At 42.3% G+C, this 22953-nt stretch overlaps 1 protein-coding gene across 1 annotated transcript in view; it reads left to right on the top strand.

The window, feature by feature from the left end:
- Nucleotides 1-22953, top strand: part of LOC126355280 (arylsulfatase B-like) — a 77709-nt gene that overhangs the window by 51151 nt on the left and 3605 nt on the right. The window contains exons 7-8 of the mRNA XM_050005568.1: nucleotides 14465-14600; nucleotides 22552-22710. Coding sequence (XP_049861525.1) covers nucleotides 14465-14600; nucleotides 22552-22710 — 295 coding nt within the window. The remainder of the gene's footprint in view (nucleotides 1-14464; nucleotides 14601-22551; nucleotides 22711-22953) is intronic.

Raw genomic sequence — 22953 nt, forward strand, 5'->3', positions numbered from 1 at the left:
GCACTTCTGCGTGCTCTGGGGGCCCTACACGATGTTAGGCAGGTGAACCAGTTTCTTTGGCTCTGCTATGTATTACACTTTAACTTATTGTTTAACAGTAACTATTAATCCCCAACGTGAAACAATTATGTTTATGTATGTTATTTATACCCCTTGCTTAGGGTTATTTATTTTATTTTATTTATTTATTTATTTATTTATTTAACCTGATCAGATTAGGGCCATGAGGCCCTCTCTTACATCGGATCAGTGTTCCACACGTGCAGCATTTCACACATCAGAGTTACATCATGACTATAGTTTAAATGAGAATATTAGCTTACTCTAGTGACAATATGAATAAAGAGTAGTGACTAAGACCTAATAAAGTAAATGCGGCAGTATTTTTACAACAGGTGCTATGCATACAGATTATGATAAAAGCAATAATAATTACAGTAAAAAATGTAATGATAAACATGACTAAGACTTAATAAATTAAATGCTGGCAGTATTTTTACAGCAGGTGCTATACATACAGATTATGATAAAAGCAATAATAAGCAATAATAATAACAGTAAAAAAATCAAATTATAATGACAAACATGAGAAGGATTGGCAATAGTAATGAAGGTTTGTGCAGATGTACATAATATCATTGTGTGTAAAGTAGATGTTTACTAGTTTAACGTGTTTTGGGGAATGGAGATTTAAGGAGGGGGAAAGAGGGAAGTAATGAGGTGAAGTGCATTCATGTACAGAGGAAGGCATTACTGTTCCTTAAGTAGATACGTCATTAACTGTTTTTTTGAAATTGGACATGTTTTTAAGTTCTCTAACATAACGAGGGAGGTTATTCCAGAGTACGTTCCCGCTACTGTAAAGGACTTTGAGAAGGTGACTGAGCGATGCAGTGGTACGGAGAGGATTTTATTATAATGGGAACGTGTGTTTCTGCCATGTTGTTCCGACATGAGCGTTAGGGACGAGGAGAGATATGAGGGACAGTTTACATTTATAAGGCAGTAGATGAGACAGAGTGTATGCAAATCTCTGCGTTTGTTTGCACGCAGCCAGGACAATTTTGCATATGCTGGTGAAATGTGATCAAAAAGTCGAACGTCACAGATACATCGGACGCAGGCATTCATGACCAGTTCTAGACGTCGGGAATTTTCCTGAGAGAGCCCTTGTAGGATAATATCGCTGTAGTCAATGATTGGGAGTATAAGCGTTTGTACTAATTTCTTTTTCAGATCGAAAGGGAAGAGTTTTTTATATTTTTATAGGACATGAAGGGATGCTGATGCTTTTTTGCACACTGCAGTTACGTGCTCTGTCCAATTTAGATTTGCATCTATTATTACTCCCAAACTCTTTGCTGAGGGAGAGAAGTTTAGGATAAGAGGTGGTAAGGATTCCCAATGTTTTGGGCTAATGAGCTTAGAGTGACCAACAAGTACCACTTGGGTTTTAGATGGGTTTAGTTTTAGACCTATGTCCTGTGCCCATTTCGACAGTGCATCGAGGTCAGTATTGAAATTTTCAATTGCTTTCTTGAGATTGCTTGGTTTCGCACTTAGATACAACTGAAGGTCATCAGCATACATATGGTATTTGCAATAGGTCAGAACAGATGACACATCGTTGACATACAGAGAGAAGAGTATAGGACCTAATACTGAGCCTTGGGGAACGCCTGACACTACCTGCCGCCATTGTGATTTTATGTCCCCAGATAGGACGCGTTGCTGACGAGACGTCATATATGAGCGAAACTATTGCACTGCACTTCGTGAGAAATTTAGACCGCTAAGTTTGGACAGTAAGATGTCGAAGTCGACAGTATCAAATGCTTTGCTGAAATCTAAGAAGCAAATGATAGTCGCTTCTTGTCTGTCCATGGCAAGTTTCAGGTCATCTGTCACCTTTATCAGAGCAGATGTTGTGCTTCGATGTTTACGGAAACCTGATTGGTATTCGTCTAGTAGGTTGTTAGTAGTGAGGTAGATGGTGAGCTGGTCATGAACTATATAGTCTAAGGCCTTTGATAGTGCAGGAAGAAGGCAGATGGGGCGGTAGACAGAGGGTGCTGTGGCTATGTCCTTTTTAGGCAGTGGCTTAATTTGTCCCAGTTTCCAGGCCTTAGGGAAAACACTTGTGATTAATGAATCGTTGAAAATGTCTGTTATAGAGGGCAGTAGATGGTCAATAATAAGTTTTACCATCTGGATAGTGATACCATCATGACCAGTAGATGCTGATCTAATCCGCATTATGGCTTTCTTGACAGTACTGCAAGTGGCGTGCTGTAGATAGAATTTTTCTTTGCTACAGTCGTTCAACCCCATGAAGTAATCAATGATTCTCTGTTTTTTTTTGCGGTACAATTTTGGTTGTAGGTAACGTGAAGAATCGGTTTAGTTCTTCAGCTGGGACCATGTGATTTTCTGCAACTTTTATTTTGCCTAAACCAAGACTACGAAGATTTTTCCACGGGATAGCTGGTCTACATCTATTGTCAGCTAATGTACGGGCATGTCTGAGCTTAGCGTTTCTCACCGCTTGACTGACTTTGTTTCGTTTAAGCTTGTATACAGCATGATTTTCAGGTGTAGGGTGTATCTTGTATGCTCGATGTGCAGCATCTCTGAGATTCATGAGCTGTTTTAGTTCATCAGTCAGCCAGGGTGCAGGTTGCCTTTTTACTTTTCTGGTCTTTATTGGAGCATATTTGTCATAGAGTTGAGTAATTTTGTTAGTGAAATGCTATAGTTTGTCGTTTATGTCCATGAGGGGAGAAGAAGTCATCCCCCAAACTATTTCTTGTGCCTCAGTTTCGAGTTCAGGCAAATTTATGCGTTTGAGGTCTCGGTATGTAGACAGTTTTTGTTTCTTTCTAGGACATTCTAGTGAATACGTCATGGAAATGATGTCATGGGCAGACATGCCAGGCACAGATATTTGAGCGGTGCGGATTATTCTGTTCGGAGATTTCGTTGCAGATATATCAATGAAACTGTGACTGGCAGTCGTGTGATGAGTAGGTGCCAGCTGAAGTAGCGTCATATTTGAGGAAGAAAGCATCCTCTTAAATTTCCCAGTGGAAGGACTATTGCACAGAAAATTAATGTTAGTGTCACCTGCTACAATTACATGTTCATATGACGATTCGAGACTAGAGAGGGCAGTTTCGAAGCAGGCAAACCCACCTTCTTTAGGAGGTTTGTAAAGGACACATATTAAGCATTTTCTGTTAAGTGATTTGATCTCTATGAACACATATTCCACTTGTTTATCTACATTGTTGTCGGATGTGTGTAGTACTGTAGGTGACAAATCAGAGTGTATGTACGCCCCTTATCCGCCCCCTCGTCTGTTGCATCTGTCGTACCTGAGAAAGATATAGCCATCTAGGTTTACAGAAGTTGTAGGAATACTTGGTTTGAGCCAAGTGTCTGACAAAAGTATTACGTGTATATCAGCAGTTTGAAATATATATTTGAACTCTTCAAAGTGAGCTAGCAGAGACTGGACATTTGCATGTGCAATATGCAACTTGGTGCGTTTGGGTGTTGATTGCCCGAGGAGGCTGCCGACCGATGTTTGCGGGTCGTGGTTGGCGGTGACTAGAGGGTCTGGCATGAGGAATGCGGAAGGCGTGTGAAAGGGGGGGGGGGGAGGGGGGGTGAGGGAGTGTCCTCCCAGTTCTGTGCAGTGAAAGCGGTCGGGAAGGGGAGGGGGTAGGTCCCCGGGGAGGCAACGGCATCTGCGCCAAGGTCAGCAAGGTCTGCAACGGTTCTGGAAGCAGCCGTGGGCTGGCAGGAGAAGGAATTTCGCTAAACACAACGGGAGTAATCTGCACGTTACGTCAGAGTGTGATATTAATTTCACTTATGAGGATTACAACTATAGTATGATGGTGGGTTGCTAATTAAGCATGGAAGTGAGACTACCTTATGTAATAATTAATAAAATTACATGAGAAAACAATTAAAGATGAAAATAGTTATGTGGAGAAACGAAAAGTTGATAATACAAATAATAACAAAAATTACATGAGAGAAAATAATTAGAGACAAAAAAACAGTTATGTAGAGAAACGAATAATTTGATGATATAGTTGACAGTGTAAACAGTATAAACATACAGGTTAATACACTTCAACTAACCAGTTTACTAACAGACCTATTGAGACGCATACTTTATTACGTCACGCCAGCCTCCATCGTCACGTCAGCCTCCATTCATTCACTCACCCGGCTGCGTCAGCTTCGTCGTTTAAAGGCCATTATCATTAGTCTTCACTGGTTTAAACTGCCACACTGACGTCACAACAGGGTTAAAAAACAGTTGTAAATAAATATTTTAACATAAAGACACTCTAAAAGAATTTAAAAAATCATTACAAGATCCACGAGCCAGTTCTTTCAACTCCTGCTACTTTCTGTATGCAAACATGGACCTAAACACACGTTTTCTCCAAAACCTTAAAACTATTGTTCCTATTAATATCCTTACAATCTAATCGACCAAATATGTATAGTGAATTATATGACATACTCACCTGGAAAGACGACGTCGATCTCTATCCGATAATGACATATGCTACCTAGGGGCATAGGGGCATAGCTACCAGAGCACCACCTGTATCTACCCTTTAATAGGGAAGGTTAACAGCCGGATTGCTTAGCGTTGTGCAAACCGAGATGCACTCGTGCTTCCTATAGCAACTGAGGGAGTTTGAAAGTGGTCATATTGTGACATCCGAGTAGCGGAATGGTCCTCTCGGGGAATTGCCTCACAACTTGGACGTGCTTTGACAGTTGTGCAACGATCAGGTTCTCAGTGTTCACATGAACATTCTCATTTCAGAGTTGAGGTAGTGGACGTCCGTCGGCCGGAGTGGCCGTGCGGTTCTAGGCGCTACAGTCTGGAGCCGAGCGAGCGCTATGGTCGCAGGTTCGAATCCTGCCTCGGGCATGGATGTTTGTGATGTCCTTAGGTTAGTTAGGTTTAATTAGTTCTAGGTGACTGATGACCTCAGAAGCTAAGTTGCATAGTGCTCAGAGCCAGCCATTTATTACTGGACGTCCACGCAGCACAGACATCCACCAGGATCGTTGTGTTGTAAGGGCAAAGGTGGCAAATAGTACAGCTGCCACGGCACAGAGGACGTGTGAGCCCATACATATCAACATGAACTGTTGCGAACCAGTTATTAGCAGTGGGACGATGGCCACGCACACCTCTAGCCCGTCTTCAACTCACGCCATAGCGTCGACGTGCACGGGTCGACTAATGCTGTCAGAAGACCAATTGGGAGATAGAATGGCGCGCCGTGGTCTTCAGTGATGAAGGCAGAGTCTGCTTCCACCCAAGTGATGGTCATTTGTGTACACAGTGTAGATCTGGTGAGCGCTGTTTCGTTGGGTCCGTTCGTCCAAGACACACTGTGTAAGTAGGCTGTTTAGGTTTTTATGTTGGTAACGCCATGTAGCGCTCTATATGGAAATTACTGACTGTGCTGTGTGCAGTCTGTGGATGAAGTCTGAGGTTTTCATATAGAGTGCTACATGGCGTTGCCAACATAAAAACCTAAACAGCCTACTTACAACTGGTCCCACTCCAGAACGTATGGTGTGGGGTGAGATAAGCTACAATTCTCGTTCAGCTTTGGTGTTTATGGAGGGGACGTTAAGCTGCTTTTGATACGTGCTTTAACTGGTGCTTTTGCTGTTCTTGCAACAGGAACGTGATGTGTTATTTCAAACGGATAATGCTCACCCACAAACGAGACGTACAGCTACCTCCCTGCCAAGCACGATCTCCGGACTTGTCTCAAATGGCGCACGTGTGGGATTTGTGTGGAATATGACGGGATGAAAAGTGATTCGGAAGTGATTTGTGCGTCAACCAACAACTCTTAGAGAACTTCGTGAAGAGAACGAGCCAGCGTAGAATAATGTATGCCAGGACAGTAACTTTCCCCCTGTACGATCGACTGTATGACAAGAGCCCACGTCCACATCCCCGCCTCCTGGAGGTGTACCACTTACTAATATAGATGTTTCAGTATGGACTGATACGTGGCACCTCAGAACAGCTTGTGCTATTCATCCGTAAATGTCATCATTTCACGTACTCTGTAAGCATTGTTGCAACGAAAAATCTTGATTGAATCGGAAACCTTTACAAGTTTGCCCTTTTTTTTTCAGCACTGTTTCTGGGTCTTTCAAGCACACTTCATATGTTTGTTTCCTAGAGAGATAATCTCGTCGGTAGCTCGTATTAAAATTTGTCAGAGCCAGCCAGCTTCACCTTAACTACCACGGTCTCTGCTCATCAACTACATTGTATATACTCCTTATTGCTTCTGATTCAGCATGTGCTACTGCTGCCTCATGACAAGTATGTACCCTGCTCATAATATACTGTACTTCAAAATTCTCTTTCTGGAGCTTTCTCTGTCCTTAATGCTGAATGATTTTTCGTCGTGTTTCATTATTCTTGTACATTTTGAAAGTATGTCCCCTTGTCCTGAAAACATATTTTTAACTATTTTTTTACTAGTCCATCATATTTCGGTCTTGCAGCCGGATCACGTTGACATCTTGGCACGATATTTCGGCTAACAAACTTGCAGCCATCTTCAGGTACTCACCTGAAGATGGCTGCATGTTTTTTAGGTGAAATATCGTGCCAAGATGTCAACGTGATCCGGCTGCAAGCCCGAAATATGATGGACCAATCAATACACTGGGAAAACTTTAAGATACACATCTTTTTAGTACTTCGTATATTACGTTTACTCTGTCTTCCTTCATTACATTTGCACTAATTGAAGTTACATTCAGATATTTAAAAATCTTCCTGGTAAAGAAACCTCCTAACGGAAAGCCCTCAATCTATTTCCTGATCTCTTTCTGGGGTTGGCTATAGTGCGTACTTTCGTCTTATTGACAATCCCGTGTAACCTGCCTACTTTCAAGTAATGACCTTCATGAACAACAGTTCCATTTTTCTTACTATGGTTAAAAAATTGGTTCAAATGGCTCTGAGCACTATGGGACTTAACATCTATGATCGTCAGTACCCTAGAGCATAGAACTACTTAAACCTAACAAACCTAAGGACATCACACAACACATAGTCATCACGAGGTGGAGAAAATCCCTGACCCCGCTAGGAAACGAACCCGGCAACCCGTTCCTATGGTTAGTTGTTTGTTCATTTTTGTTTTAATAAGTAACTATTTTTACGTAATGATCTTCTTTGTTAGCATTTCCACTATTGTTATTTACTGCGATAAACTCTCTTATATTCGAATGTAGCTTTTTTTCTACTCTCACACTAAAGAGATCAGTGCCTCTGGCAGTACAATCACTGGCTTCCCACTGAATACCAGCTACACTGTCCAATATCTCTTTAGTATCGGTTCTTACCGAATTCTGTACTAACGCTGTTCTGTTGGACCATTCTGACCCACTTTCATCTATTTCCATATTTACATTGGAGACTGACACATCACGTTTTTCAATTCCCTTACTGAGATTTTGATCAAAAGCTTTAACCCTTTTGTCGGCAATGGGAAGATACCGTCCCGCATAATTTAATAGCTCGCAGTGTCCGAGGGACTCGAGATTCCCACTTCTTGCTGGTGAGCACTGACAACAATTGGCGGAGTATTATTTGTTTGTTGTGCTCAGTTCGGTGACAGAAAGACGTCGTCTTGCTGTTACATCGTGATTTTGTTTATCTGCAGTCAGTGGCGTTCGTAAGCAACTCCATAGTACTTCTTTGTTACTTTATGGAATTTTCGTGACAGTAACGTATGAAAGAAAATTTATAGTCGATTCTAACACCTAAAAAAATCTTATAAACATGCAGGAATATTTGCTCTCACGGCCCACACATCTGGCACTGTTTCATATTTTCATTGTAGACAATACGTGTCCTTATAGAGATGTTATTAGTCACATTCACTTATCTTAGGTATTTCTCATCACAGAATTACTTTACTAGAGAGGAAGACGTGCTAGAGTATCTCTTTTCACTTCCCGAGTATGTCATTTTCCGACATCGAATCAGACGATGTTTCAACAGATGAGGAGAATAGTTCACTGAACCCACAGTCTCCTGCTACTTCTCATCAACAAGTGCTCTCAATTGTAAACAACTTTTCAGTCCATGTAGTGTTCTCGGTATCTACAGGTTCTTCAGCAGAGTAGGCAAAAATTCCAGCTCCTTCTCAATGTTTGAACATAGATCCCGTTAGAGAAAGCTTAGCATTGCCAAAGAAAACTTTGTCTAAAACCAGTTGTACACACGAGTAATTTCTTTATATCTTCAGTGAAAGTATCATTCAAAATATTGTTGAAGAAACAAACTTGTACGCATCCCAAGACCATTTGATGTTCCATTTAGGTCACCCTTCTCAACTCTTTAACTTAATCTACCACTTTTAATTAACATAATACAGCGTTAACCGGTCTAAATTTAAACTTTGGGTACATTTCAGTACTCTACTGGGTGACGTAATCCTCAGATGCTTCGCCATGCGTCAAACACCTGACATCAGCGGGCTTACCTCCAGTTCACCCCTTCCCTGCTGCTACTCTGTGCTGAGTGATTTCAGTGCGACGCCGACACGTTGCGTGGTTTCCTCTGGTTACGTGGCCTGCCTTGCAAGGCTTAGGTAGCGGTCGTTCTCATGTCTAGCCATAGTTGCTCACACCATCCACTGGCAACGCCATGTGGTCCACGGGCTCCCTCAGGAGGCGTTGGAAATGAACTTTCTCCCATCTGTGGGCGATCTGCAGTACCGCTTTATTCCCTGAATGGTACATGATGTCTGCAGAAGTGAAACAAAATGGTACACTGAAAAAATAAGGAAATAAAATGTGGTTTTACAATAGAGATAAGCTACAAGGTGTCAAGAATGTTATGCCACTTTCAAGTTTGCTTCATAAACCGCACGTCATAGGAATGAGGAAAGCTGTGCAACAAGGGAAAATTAAAAAAAAATTTCCTCCTCAAGGTATACTGCCCATGTAGTAAGTGTGAGTCATGTTTCATAAGATGTCCCCATTGTACGTATTCATAATCCCAGCCACCATTTACTCTATCCTGTTCAGCGTCATCTATCTACAATATAGTTCGAAAATCGTACATAAAAATGATAAGGAAAGAAGTGTCTTCCGGCACTGTTGGCTGGGATAGCAAAAGGATAGGTTACTCTAATAGGACAGTTTTTGTCCTGCACAGAATGATCTCCTTGATCACTGTATGTAAACGTTGCATCGTATGTTATCTGTTTAGTGTAGTGTACATGAATGTAGTGAATGTGCGTATTTTGTGATGATGATAGGAGGAGGAAAAAATACTGAGCTTAAAACTTTTTCAATTTAGCCATCATTGTTATTGTTAAATTTTTTATTATTGCTCAAAATATTTGTCTTCAAATCTTGTTGTTTAGTATAACAAATTGCTTAAAAAGATAAAAATTGAGTATGAACTGAAAATGACAGTAAAAATTTAAAACTGAGATTGTTCGTCTTTCAAGTGTACTACACTTGAGATTGCATAGAGTAGACAAGTGTGAAAAATAAGAAAACACTAATTTCATACAGAGTACTGTATCAATATACAGTTAGTATTAATATTCAGTTCTTAAGGAGATGATTTCAATCTGACCTTTGAGTCTATTATTTCTGAAATATTAGGTTCCAAACTTGAAACTTTCACTCTGAAATCCAACAGCAAGGCTAGCCGATTCCTATATTTGTTTTTTATGAAACACATGGAAGAAAATGCTTGCTCACACCGATATGTGGTTGCAAGTGGAAGGATCTTTTTCATTGCCTTATCTCCAAGTTTCTTGTAGTCCTTGCGTACTGATGCCCAGAAGTCTGTAATTTTATCATCGATGAAAATGTTTATCATCGTACCACAGCTGCACAGAACCACAATTTGATCTTGCTCTTCTTCAGTGAGGGATTTTGCCTATTTCTTCACAGATGAAGCGATTTCGAATCCATCTGTAGTCAGGGTCAGGTTCAGGGAAATACTCTCTAAAAGTGGTGACTAGGCTGCGTAGATGCTCGGCTACATTGATCGTGATATGGTCAGGCAAACTCTCCTCTTATGACTCCAAGAATTGTTTTAAAATAGGAAAGTTAGTTAGTGACTCGTTTACTATCCTTGACGCCTAGATATGACATTTTTTGACCATAGCACTAATCTTATCATCAACTTTGACCATGTCTACATTTTTCCTTTGTAAACTCAAGTTTAACACATTCAAGTGTTCAAGCAAATCAGATAAGTTTGCAACTGAGCAAATCCAAGAGAAGTTAGTGAGAAAACTCGCGTAATTTGCGTCAAGAAGGAACACACGAACTTCGGCTCTAAGTTACAAAAATCTTGACGAGATCCTACCTCGATAAAGCCATCTTACTATCATATAAATGCTCATGCTCACCGCCGATTTCTTTACACAGCAAAGAAAATAATCTGGATCTCAGATTTCGAGTTTTAATGTAGTTGATGATTTGAACTACTTCGTTAAGTATCTTTTGCAAAGGTTCAGGCAATCTTTTGGCTACTAAGGCTTCACGATGGATACAACAGTGATTCCATTTCACCTCAGGGGCTACTGCTTTGATATGAGCTAGAAGTCCTGTTTTTTTGCCAGTCATTGACTTTACTACATACATCGACAAGTCTACACATTTTTTCCGGGTGACATCGTGATCAATGAGATAATTCTTCAGTGGAGTAAAATATCTCTTGCTGTTGCATGCAGTAGTTCGCATGAAAAAAGTAAATCTTTAAACACTTTGTCCTCCCACAAGCACCGTGCGAAAACCAACATTGTAGCTTTTTTTGATATGACTGTGCTTTCATCCAATTGTAGATCGTACATGTCACTCATGCAAACTCTAGCCACCAATATTTCTTGGATGTTAACTTCCATTTAGTAATTCGTCTTTGAACAGTATTATTTGAGAGCGGGACAGTTCCTATTACCTTAGCAGCTGCATCACCTAACATTATTGCTGATGGCAGTATAAGTTCCTTAGCAATTGTGTGGTTTTTCCCACATTTAGCAACACTCTCGTAAGACGCAAGGTTTGAATTTTGATTTACATTTGCATCACAGTGTTTGGTAATTGTCTTACGAGGTGTTTTCAACACTCCTAATTTATTTTGAAAAAAATCTAATGACTTTTGTACTCTGGGTGCTTTGTTTCAAGATGTCGCCGGAGTTTTGCTGGCTTCATACGATTATTCGAAAGGCTTTCATAGCAAATTACACATTGAAGTTGAAGCTGTTGGTCAGGTCCAGTGAACGTAAAACCGATTTCCAAGTAATCAGAGTTAAATTTTCTAATTTTCCCAGTGAGCTTAACACTGATCTTGGAAGGGTTAGGTACAAGGGACGCCGAGGAATATGTTCGATGGACACTGACTTACTTGCTTGAACATCAAATGCATTATCTTCCTCTTCATCTGTAGGCCTTTCTCGTTTTAACGAACCACTTTTGAACCACGGTCCATTTTTAACTACGCGAACTGTAGCTTCCACGAAAAACAACGCTTTACAAACACTACTGTTTTAACACAGAATGTTGAATATGTAAACAACATGGTATGTGAAAGCACTGACAATAAATTAACAATGGCCGATTGTCGTCTGAAATGCGAGTTTCTGTGTAAAGTGACTGTCAGTTGTCAGCTGCAATGAGGCAGCGCGGGCAGTCTAAGGCATACAGCAGAACTATTTGCCTCTATCTAATTCTAGTTTGGCGCTAGAGTGTGCTAGTGTCGTTTGGCTCCAGGAAGACCCTAGACGCAGAAGTTAGCGTTCGCTAAAGCTCTGCTCATGCAGGAAGCGACCAAAACAAAAAAATCTGTTATCATACGAAATATATTTAATATAGTTTTTATTCTAATATCATATTGCGGACCCCTCTGGCACACCTGTTGGCAACCACTGGTTCAAATGGCTCTGAGCACTATGGGACAACTGAGGTCATCAGTCCCCTAGACCTTAGAACTACTTACACCTAACTAACCTAAGGTCATCATACACATCCATGCCCGAGGCAGGATTCGAACCTGCGACCGTAGAGGTCGCGCATTTCCAGACTGTAGTGCCTAGAACCGCTCGGCCACCCCTGGCCGCCGGGAAACACTGGTCTAGGCTGCTCTGCATCGTGAGATTCTTTCATTATGATGGCTGCCGCATCGTAGTATGTGCGGCAGGGTATATGTCAGTGCGGTATTCAGATTGTTTCCTCACTGCAGTGAGTATGCTTTGAGTTACAGCTTCCACAGCTGCCGTTACGCGATGTCTCAGTTCATGCATTGTTGTTGGTGACAGAGGCACATAAATAGAGTCTTTTATAAACCACCACAACAAATAATCAAGTACAGTCAGGTCTGGTGACATTGGAATCCAGTAATGTAAAGCTGAATCATTTGGTTCAGTGCGACCGATCCATCGTGCAGTGATTTAAAAATTGCCACACATTCAGATGCCAGTGTGGCGGTGCCCCATCCTGTTGGTAAGTGAAGTCGTTCGAATCAGTCTCCAACTGTGGGAAAAGAAAGTTCTGAAACATATCGAGATATGTGATTTCTTTAACAGTGTTCTCGGCGAAGAAAAATGGACCATCCACCTTCTCCCATGTAACTTCACAAAACACTTTAAATATTGAAGAATCCTTCTTATGTGGTATAACTTCATGTGTTTGTTCCGTACCCCGTATTCTCGAACTATGACGGTTCACCTTTCCATTTAAATGGAATGGACCCTCGTCATTAAAGACTAAGCGTGGAACAAAACAGTCATCCTCCATCTTGGCAAGAAAGAAATTACAAAACTCTGCACGTTGTTGTTTGTCACCTTTCTGTTGTCCCGACACCATTTTTACTAGAAATGAAGTGGACGCACACTAATGCTATCTAGTGGAAACCATGTAAAACTCTGGAGTTTGCTCTTTCCGACAGTACGTCGTTCACGCACATACCTTAAAATAACATAATAGCTATGATTTTTTAAAATCGGATGATTCTTTTTGATACAGCCTGCATTACAGCTTCCTGGCACTATTTATGAATACAGAACATAAACTTCATATAACGAATATTAAAATATTTAGGCACCTATATACGTATATTACGGATATGGAACTTGTTCAGGAGAAAATGAAACACTGTACTGAGATTTACATAGATTACAAATTTGGTGTTATATGGTGTGTTTTCCATATCAAATACTAGAAGCTAAAAATGAAGTACACATTACGCCATATCCGATAAAATTGTCAACAGTCATCCGTCTCTGACGTCAGAAAGCGTTTGAAGATGCAACAATAAGCTGTAAAACGACATTTTAGCAGAATCATTCATGTATCCAATCTGAATGCCTCTATGGGCAATTTCATGAAGAACAGATAGCTCTGAGGTACAACACTGTCCTTCCTTTTAATAAAGTAATAAAAGAACACTTGCAAGGAGAACGTTGTCTGCCTGCCGAAGTGGCTGTGAGGTTCTGGGAGCTACAGTCTGGAACCGAGCGACCGCAAGGGTCGCAGGTTCGAATCCTGCGTCGGGCATGGATGTGAGGGATGTCCTTAGGTTAGTTAGGTTTAAATAGTTCCAAGTTCTAGGCGACTGATGACTTCCGAAGTTAAGTCGCATAGTGCTCAGAGCCATTTGAACCATTTGAGCGAAGAACGTTGTCTCTACTCCAAAATAAATATTGATATCTTATTTTAGGCAGTAAATATGCATGTATGCTATGTGATGAGACTATAAAGTATCATCAAGGCGATGTATTCAGCAATATACCTTCAAGTGGACGTTTATTTAATGTAAACAGTACTACATCAAACAACAATAGATGCAAAAATCATGTGGTCGCAATTATGCCGAAACCGAAACAAAACCTTGTGTTCTGGTTTGTAAGATACTGAGAGGCCTACACAATTACCCTTTCTCACTAACTTTTAAGTTGTACAGTATATGGCGCTATTATTCTCTGGATGAGACCAAAATGGAAGGCGATTATCAAAGACATCCGTCGTAATGTGAGTGAAATGTGTAAATCTGTCATGTGAGGAATGTATGAATCCATGTTCCTTTAGCATTTTGTTTTCATTGTCATGAGAGGCAAAGTAAAGACGAGCTACAAGATCTAGTAAAAATAGTAACTTTGTATACCTGAGAAGCCTAGTGCAAGTCTTTGAGATTGAGTCCACTTATTTGCAATCTACCCAGTACTCCTACGAATAATTCAGTGTGAAATCGGAATCATCTGTCGTTCTTGGCGAATCTTCACGTTGTTGAGAGCTGAAAAGAAATGAGAAGTCACAACGAAAATCTTCGATCCCACTATCCTTAGATTTTCGGGCACTGACTTTACCATCAGACTCGATACAAGTTGTAATGACCAGTACATATGGTCCTTTCCAGTTGAAAGCGACGCTGTGGGAAGGCGGTGTGCGATCCCCGGCCCTGGTGTGGAGCCCGCTGTTGCAGAACACGCCCAGGGTGTCCCACCAGCTGATGCACATCACCGACTGGCTGCCCACGTTCTACGCTGCTGCAGGTGAGTACTTATCTTCCGTTCTCGGTGGCTAAGACATACCTACAAGAAAGTCGTCGTTAAAAAAAAAAACTTCAAGTTGAGATGACATCAATATTGCAGTGGCTTGCATCACTGAGTTCCACTTTGGGCTCCGGTTATACAGATACTACGTTTCTGGATTCTACGCTGAGAACCAACAGCAACTCATTTGTGTGTATTTCTCTTTGGCACTTCTGTGTACGAGAGTTATCGGCTAGACGAAATTCACTTTCATCGGTCATTGGCATTTTCCTCAATCTGCTCATAACATCGTGCGTTTTAATGTTATCCAGATATCTAATTGTTGTCTTTCCCATTGCTCTCTTTCATGAAATCTTTCTTTGAAAATTTATCCTTACCGTCAACATCTCTTCAGTACACCTTACTTTTCATCGTCATTTCCACTAGTCTTTACTTTCGTGTTGTTAGAGTGTTTCTTCAGTAGTCATTCCCTGAGACCACTCAACTTTGAGCACGCTTTTCCACAAATAACATTTCAAAACAATCGAAGAATTTTTCCGCTTTATTTTGACTGTATATGATTCAGTGCCATATATTAATGTATATATGCAGACTGAAGCGACAAATGAAAATCTGTAGCAAGGCCGGAACTCGAGCCCGGATCTTTCCACAAGTATACGGACTGCCCTAGTACGCATCCCTCCTCACTCCAGATTCCCATTCACGCCTCAGTCCACTCGGTATTACTCATAAAGTAGAACAGCATTGAAGAGGTTCTCCACCTGTATTGGCACAAAACCTCATCAGGCGTATTTGGTTTGTCCGTGTAGTTGAGAACAGCCTCTGTGCCTGGGTGTCGTAGTGGTTGGCGCATCTGCCTATTGAGCAGGAGCCCAGCGTTGGAATCCCAGCCTTGTTAAAATTGTCAGTCTGCTTGTATTCATCAGAGATCTTTGGTATTCTAAGAGGGATGGAAGCATATAGTTTCATTCGCCATATAATGCTGTACTCTAGATAAAGCATATGGCGATTATCTACGTATCTCTACGTATAAGCCAATTATCGTCGTAACTGCCGTCTGCTTCATATCTGCTGTGCAGCAAGCTACGTTAATTTAAGAATTAACAGTATTTTTCTTACTTGTCACTTCTTCTTCCGTGTGTTTTTGCTTTTAGGAAGCTTTAATTTTCGAGTACTAGTAATAGTGTTCCATAGATTTCGTTTTTCTTTTGATACTGTCAGAAAAGGTCCCTTTAGTCAGCTCTAGTGCCAGTAGTGCTAGAGTTTGTTTTGAATACAGTCGAGAAACAGGTAATGCCTATTTTTTTGTTGTAAACAAGAAGTGTCTAGTAACCTCAGTTTAGCGAGTTATCAGCCGTTTTTAGTGAATTAGCATAGTTAAAAGTTGATCAACTCTCTACAGTAAATTCATTTCATAGGATGGATAGGATGTGTGCTGCTGTGTGCGGACGCAGGAGGAGCTGGCCACTGTTCGCGAACAGCTGAACGTGTTGATGGCCGCGGTCAGCCATCTTCAGGCTGCTGCCTCGGAGTGTAGCGGCAGTGGGGAGTCTGGTGCGTCGCAAGGTACACCCCAGGTGTTACATGTTTCGCCCACGGTCTCTGCTTCGCGCGTACCGGGCGTGGTTGGGCCACCCTCTCCCCAAGGGGAGTTCGGGCTCAGCAGCGTTCGCGGCGCACGAGGTGGAGGGCCAATGTGGAGGCTGGCCGTGTGGCATCGCCCGCTCAGCCTGTGAGTGGACATGTGGCCGCTGCTTCATCAAGGTCCGAGCAGGCACACGGGGAGAGGGGTTTATTAGTAATTGGGAGCTCCAACGTTAGGCGGGTGATGGAGCCCCTTAGGGAGATATCGGAAACGTCGGGGAAGAAGGCTAATGTTCACTCTGTCTGCTCGCCGGGGGGTCTCATCCGAGATGTGGAGGAGGCCCTGCCGGCGGCGACAGAGAGCACTGCGTGCACCCGACTGAAAATTGTTGCTCATGTCGGCACCAATGACTCCTGCCGTCTGGGTTCAAAGATCATCCTCAGCTCATATAGGTGGTTGGGGAGTTGGTGAAGGCGGAAAGCCTCGCTCGCGTTGTGGAATCTTAGCTAAATATTTGGAGTATCGTTCCCAAAACCGATCGCGGTCGTCTGGTTTGGAGCCGAGTGGAAGGCTTAAACCAGAGGCTCAGACGATTCTGCGGAGAGCTGGGGTGCAAATTTCTCGACCTCCGCTATCGGGTGGAGAAATGTAGGGTCCCCCTGAATAGGTCAGGCGTGCACTACACGCCGGAAGCGGCTACGAGGGTAGCGGAGTACGTGTGGAGTGCACATGCGGGTTTTTTAGGTTACAGAATTTCCTCCCTAGGCCCGACAATAAGCCTCCTGAGACGTGACAAGGTAGTGCTACGCAAAACGCAATAGGGAGTAACAATGTTAATGTGCTAATAGTAAACCGCATGATCGTCTATAGAAAGGTCCCAGAACTGCTTTCCTTAATAAACGGTCACGACGCCCACATAGTATCAGGGACAGTAATGAAATTCTAAACTCAGATTGGAATGTATACAGCAGAGATAGGCTGGACAGTGAAGGGGGAGGCGTGTTTATAGCGATAAAAAGTACAATAGTATCTAAGGAAATTGACGGAGATCCGAAATACGAAATAATTTGGGTGGAGGTCACTGTTAAAACAGGCTCAAACATAGGCCCCCTGGCTCAGCAGCAGACCAACTGAAGGAAAATTTGGAAAATATTTCGAGTAGATTTCCCGACCATGTTATGGTTCTGGGTAGAGATTTTAATTTGCCGGATATAGACTGGCAGTCACAAACGTTTATAACGGGTGGCAGGGGCAAAGAATCCAGTGAAATATTTTTAAGTGCATCATCTGAAAACTCGCACAACCGTAAATAGTAATATTAAAAATGGGAGGAAGATTTTTTTGTGTAGCAAAAGTGACAAAAAGCACATTTCGGAGTACTTGACGGCTCAACACAAAAGTTTTGTCTCAAGTACAGATTGAGGATCAGTGGACAAAGTTCAAGACCATCGTACAGTATGCGTTAGATGAATATGTGCCAAGCAAGACCGTAAGAGATGGAATAGAGCCACCGCGGTACAACAACCGAGTAAGAAAACTGCTGAGGAAGCAAAGGGAACTTCACAGCAAACACAAACATAGCCTAAGCCCTGCAGACAAACAAAAATTACGTGAAGCGAAATGTAATGTGAGGAGGGCTATGCGAGAGTCGTTCAATGAAATCGAAGGTAAAGTTCTCTGTACTGACTTGACAGAAAATCGTAACATATTTTGGTCTCGTGTCAAAGCGGTAGGTGGATCAACACAGAATGTCCTGACACTTTGTGACCAAAATGGTACTGAAACAGAAGACGACAGACTAAAGGCCGAAATACTAAATGTCTTTTTCCAAAGCTGTTGCACAGAGGAAGACTGCACTGTAGTTCCTTCTCTAGATTGTCGCACTGATGACAAAATGGTAGATAACGAAATAGATGACAGAGGGATAGAGAAACAATTAATATCGCTCAAAAGAAGAAAGGCCGCTGGACCTATACACAGAGTACGCGAAGGAAATTGCCCACCTCCTTGCAGCGGTGTACCGTAGGTCTCTAGAAGAGCATGCGTTCCAAGGGATTGGAATAGGGCACAGGTCATCCTCGTTTTTAAGAAGGGACGTCGAACAGATGTGCAGAACTATAGACATATATCTCTAACGTCTGTCAGTTGTAGAATTTTGGAACAGGTATTATGTTCGAGTACAATGACTTTTCTGGAGACTAGAAATCTACTCGCGCTATTCGTCCACGAGACTTAGAGGGCCATAGACACGGGTTCCTAAGTAGATGCCGTGTTTCTTGACTTCCGCAAGGCTTTCGATACAGTTCCCCACAATCGTGTAATGAACAAAGTAAGAGCATATGGACTATCAGACTAATTGTGTGATTTGATTGAAGAGTTCCTAGATAACAGAAAGCTGCATGTCTTCCGTAGTAGAAGTGATTTCAGGTGTGCCGCATGGGAGTGTCGTAGGACCGTTGCTATTCGCATGGTATATAAATGATCTTGTGGATAACATCGGAAGTTCACTGAGGCTTTATGCGGATGAAGCTGCGGTATATCGATAGCTTGTAACAATGGAAAATTGTACTGAAATGCAGGAGCATCTGCAACTAATTGACGCATGGTGCAGGGAATGGCAATTGAATCTCAATGTAGACAAATGTAACGTGCTTCGAATATATAGAAATAAAGATACTTTATCATTTAGCTACAATATAGCAGGTCAGCAACTGGAAGCAGTTAATTCCATAAATTATCTGGGAGTAAGCATTAGGAGTGGTTTGAAATGGAATGATCATATAACGTTGATCGTCGGTAAAGCAGATGCAAGACTGAGATTCATTAGATGAGTCCTAAGGAAATACAATCCGAAAACAAAGAAAGTAGGTTATAGTACTCTAGTTGGCTCACTGCTTGAATATTGCTCACCAGTGTGGGATCCGTATCAGATAGAATTGATAGAGGAGATAGAGAAGGTCCAACGGAGAGCAGGGCGCTTTGGTACATGATCATTTGGTAATCGCGAAAGCGTTACGGAGATGATAGAGGAAGAGTGGAAGACTGTGCAGGAGAGACGCTCATTACTTCGGTACGGGCTTTTGTTGAAGTTTCGAGAACATACCTTCACCGAAGAGTCAAGCAGTATATTGCTCCCTCCTACGTATATCTCGCGAAGAGACCATGACGATGAAATCAGAGAGATTAGAGCCCACACAGAGGCATACTGACAATCCTGCTTTCCACGAACAATACGAGACTGGAATAGAAGGGAGAACAGATAGAGGTACCCAAAGTACCCTCCGCCACATACCGCCAGGTGGCTTGCGGAGTATGGATGTACATGTAGATGTAGATATCAGTGTGTGGCGGAGGATGCATCTGGTGCCACTGCCTTTACCAACTGTTTCTGTTCGTTTTATGAATGGTGCGAAGGAATTATTATTATCGGTGAGGCTCCGTACGACATCTTATTTTTCTAACTTTCTCGTCATGATTATTTCGTAAAAAGTACGTAGGCAGAGGGAATACGTTATCCAGATGTTCTTGGAACGTACGCCCTCGAAATTTCAATAGCACGCCCGTCCGTAAAGAACAGCGTCTCTCTTACAGTGTCCATCAGTCTCGAAAGTTGAGCAGCACTCAAGAGTAAGTCGAAGGAGTGATTTGTGAACCACTTTTTTCGTGAATGAATTACAGTTCCTTCTCATTTTCCCAATGAACCCCTCTACGGCTTTTTCTTTTCATACCATTTTTATGCGGTTATTCCACTTTAAGTCGCCAATAGGCTTATGACACCCCCATTGTTTCCCATTAGATCATTGATGTAAATGGTGTATGGTAGCAACACTATTATACACATTTTATGGGGGCTTTCCAAATTAGGTTTACATTTGTCGAATTCTTAATGCTATCCGATTTCATTCGTTGTTAGCAATCTTTACACTTCCGTAAGCGAATCTACCGTTACATCACGTGGCGCGAACTGTTACTGTACCTTATAGAGTAAGGTGGACACATTCAGATATATTTATAGTTATTATATTATTTTTAATCGATTTCGGCGTTACATTGCCCAATGTTCAGGCCCCTCTGTGATAGCAAGTGTTCATGTTGAGACCGGATAATGGTGCTTACACATATCATAAAAGACATAAAGAAAATGTATGCCCTCTCTGCTGAAACTACTTTCCTGCCGGTGGTGTTAACGGCGACAGCAAAGCAGCTAGACTCTTGATAGGAATGAGGCCACTAATTTGACAGAATGAGAGGTCCACGTCAAAACGGTAGACAACACCACTACGCGCTCTAGTTACTGACAGAACCAGTGGGGTTAGAATGCGAAATTCGGGCAGTATTTTGATAAATGTAATATATTTAAAATATGAGGAAGACCCCCATTTCGTCACATACAGAAGTCCAGTGTATCAATAGAGATCTTGCAATGGGCTGACAAGTCATGGGTTAGCGAATGCACTTATATAGATGGCGGCAGTATCGCGTACACGAGTTATAAAAGGGCAGTGCAGTGGCATATCCGTCATTAGTACTCAGGTGATCCATGTGAAAAGATTTCCTACCTGATTATGGCCGCATGACGGGAATAACAGACTGTGAACGCGGAATGGTAATTGGAGACAGGCGCTTGGGTCTTTCCAAATCGGAAATCGTTTCGAGATTCACAGTGTCGAAAGCTTGCCGAGAATACCAAATTTCAGGTATAACCTCTCACCACAGACACCCCAAGGAGATGGACAGAGACAGGAAAGAGCAGGAGTGGAACAAAGAGGAGGCGAAGAAGGCACAGGCAAAGAGATGCGGAAGAAAAAAAGAGGGCGAGTGGAGGAAATGTAAAGAGACGGACAGTGAGGGAAATGATGAGGAGAATGCACTGGGAAGGAAAGGGGTGGAGATGGACAGGGGAAGGGGGACGAGGAGAGGAAAAGAGAGAAGGGTAGGGGGAGGCTGACCAAGAAAGAGAAAGGAGGATATGGATTTAGTGCGAGGGAGGAAATGAACACAGGAGGAAGCAGCAGGTGGACAGAGCGGGAGGAGCACTTTGTCAATGTGACAAGGCAGGAGGAGATGTGTGGGAAGAGTAGGGAGGGGAGCTGGAGGAGTTGAACTAAGAGTGGCGATAGAGGAGGTGCATCTAGAGAGAGGGGTGTCAAGGGACAGAGAGACATGGAGGGAGGAGATGGACTAATAGAAGGCTGGAATAATTACATATCTTCGTACATCCATAGTATTTACTTACCAGTTTGCACACGAAGCACGTCCGTATCTCACCACTGACTTCTAGTATCAGCCGCACGCAGTTGACGTCAACGTGTGTATGGGCCTGAAGATGACGTTGTTACAATGTTGAAACTAGTTGCCAATATAGAATCGACACCTCAAACAGAACTGGAGGAACTTATTCATTTTTAATATAAACATATATATATATGGGCAACGCCGAGTACTCAGCTAGTATTTATGTAATTCTGCACCAGTAATAAGCGATCCGGAGTTGAAAAATGAAAGTAATGACCATTCTTCCTCATCGATGTCGAAGTGTACATTATCTCAAGGCAAAATGATTGGGCCCCAGGGTATGGGTTAGTCGGATTGTCACGTTGTTATTAATATAGTGCGAACTATCGAGTTTTTGATGCACGCTCAGAAGCTGTAGATAAGACTATCGGGTCTTTATCTGTAAAGTGTAAGGCGAGCAGCGGTTGTGTATGTCCGTTCAAGATACCTTGGTGTTGTGGGAATTGGCCTTCCCACAAGAACGCTGCCACTGCCTTACTGGGTGGCTAAGAACCAGTTTCCCATGTAGTAGTGCAACGTAGATTGCGCTGATAAAAGATGCCATTCTTTCTCGACAGAAGCCGCGTGGCACTATCCATGCGTCTGCCCAGTGGCGAGCCTCTAACGTGACTGAATGCAGTCCTCTTTGGTCAGTAGTGGCGCGACAGCAGAAACACGAAGCGGTCCGAGAAATGACTGTCATTTGAAAGAAAAGTACAGATTTAAACGATATGGAAAAGGACTAAAAATAGAATGTAAGAAGGAAGTCTACGGGAGACAGGGTGTGTAGGATAGGAAATCGTGGCGGATATTACCTACCCACTCAAAAGACTAAGAAACACCCCCACCCACTGCACTACACCAGCGTCCGCAATGGAAAGAAATCGGGTTGTATCACTAGGCTATGAAACTCAAAGTGAGTCGAGTAGTTACTGAATCAAAATTTTCAGATAACGTAACAAGTGGCCGAGTCGAAAATTATAAATTTAAGCAATAGGTTAGACAAGTTCCCTCTGTGAGAAGTATGAAGAAGAAATTTACTGAATTAACAGATTCTCTTCAAAGCACTTCTGAGCCACATATCTTTTGCAGGAGGGAATGTTTCGTCACTTCCTGAAGACTTGGACGGTGTCAACTTGTGGGACGCTCTCGTAACGAATGGAGAGTCGCCCCGCACAGAGGTGCTGCTGAATATAGACGAGAGGGTAGAGAACGGAGGAATTCGCATAGGCGACTGGAAGCTTGTGAAAGGTGAGTATCTTGTCACGCTGTTAATGAACGCTGTTAATGAACCACGTAGCATTATTGTCAGTACAATAAACATGACATAACAACGCCAAAAACTCATGACATTGTCCGGAAGAATGCTATCAACTGTGATCTAACGAGGGAAACTCCCCATCGCACCCCGTTCAAAATTAGTGGTAAGATTGTCAGTGGATAGCCCTTCAGAAACTGAATACAGCTCAAGCATGAAAATAGGAATGACGTGTA

Source organism: Schistocerca gregaria, chromosome 3 (genome assembly GCF_023897955.1).
Source record: "Schistocerca gregaria isolate iqSchGreg1 chromosome 3, iqSchGreg1.2, whole genome shotgun sequence".
NCBI lineage: Eukaryota > Metazoa > Arthropoda > Insecta > Orthoptera > Acrididae > Schistocerca > Schistocerca gregaria.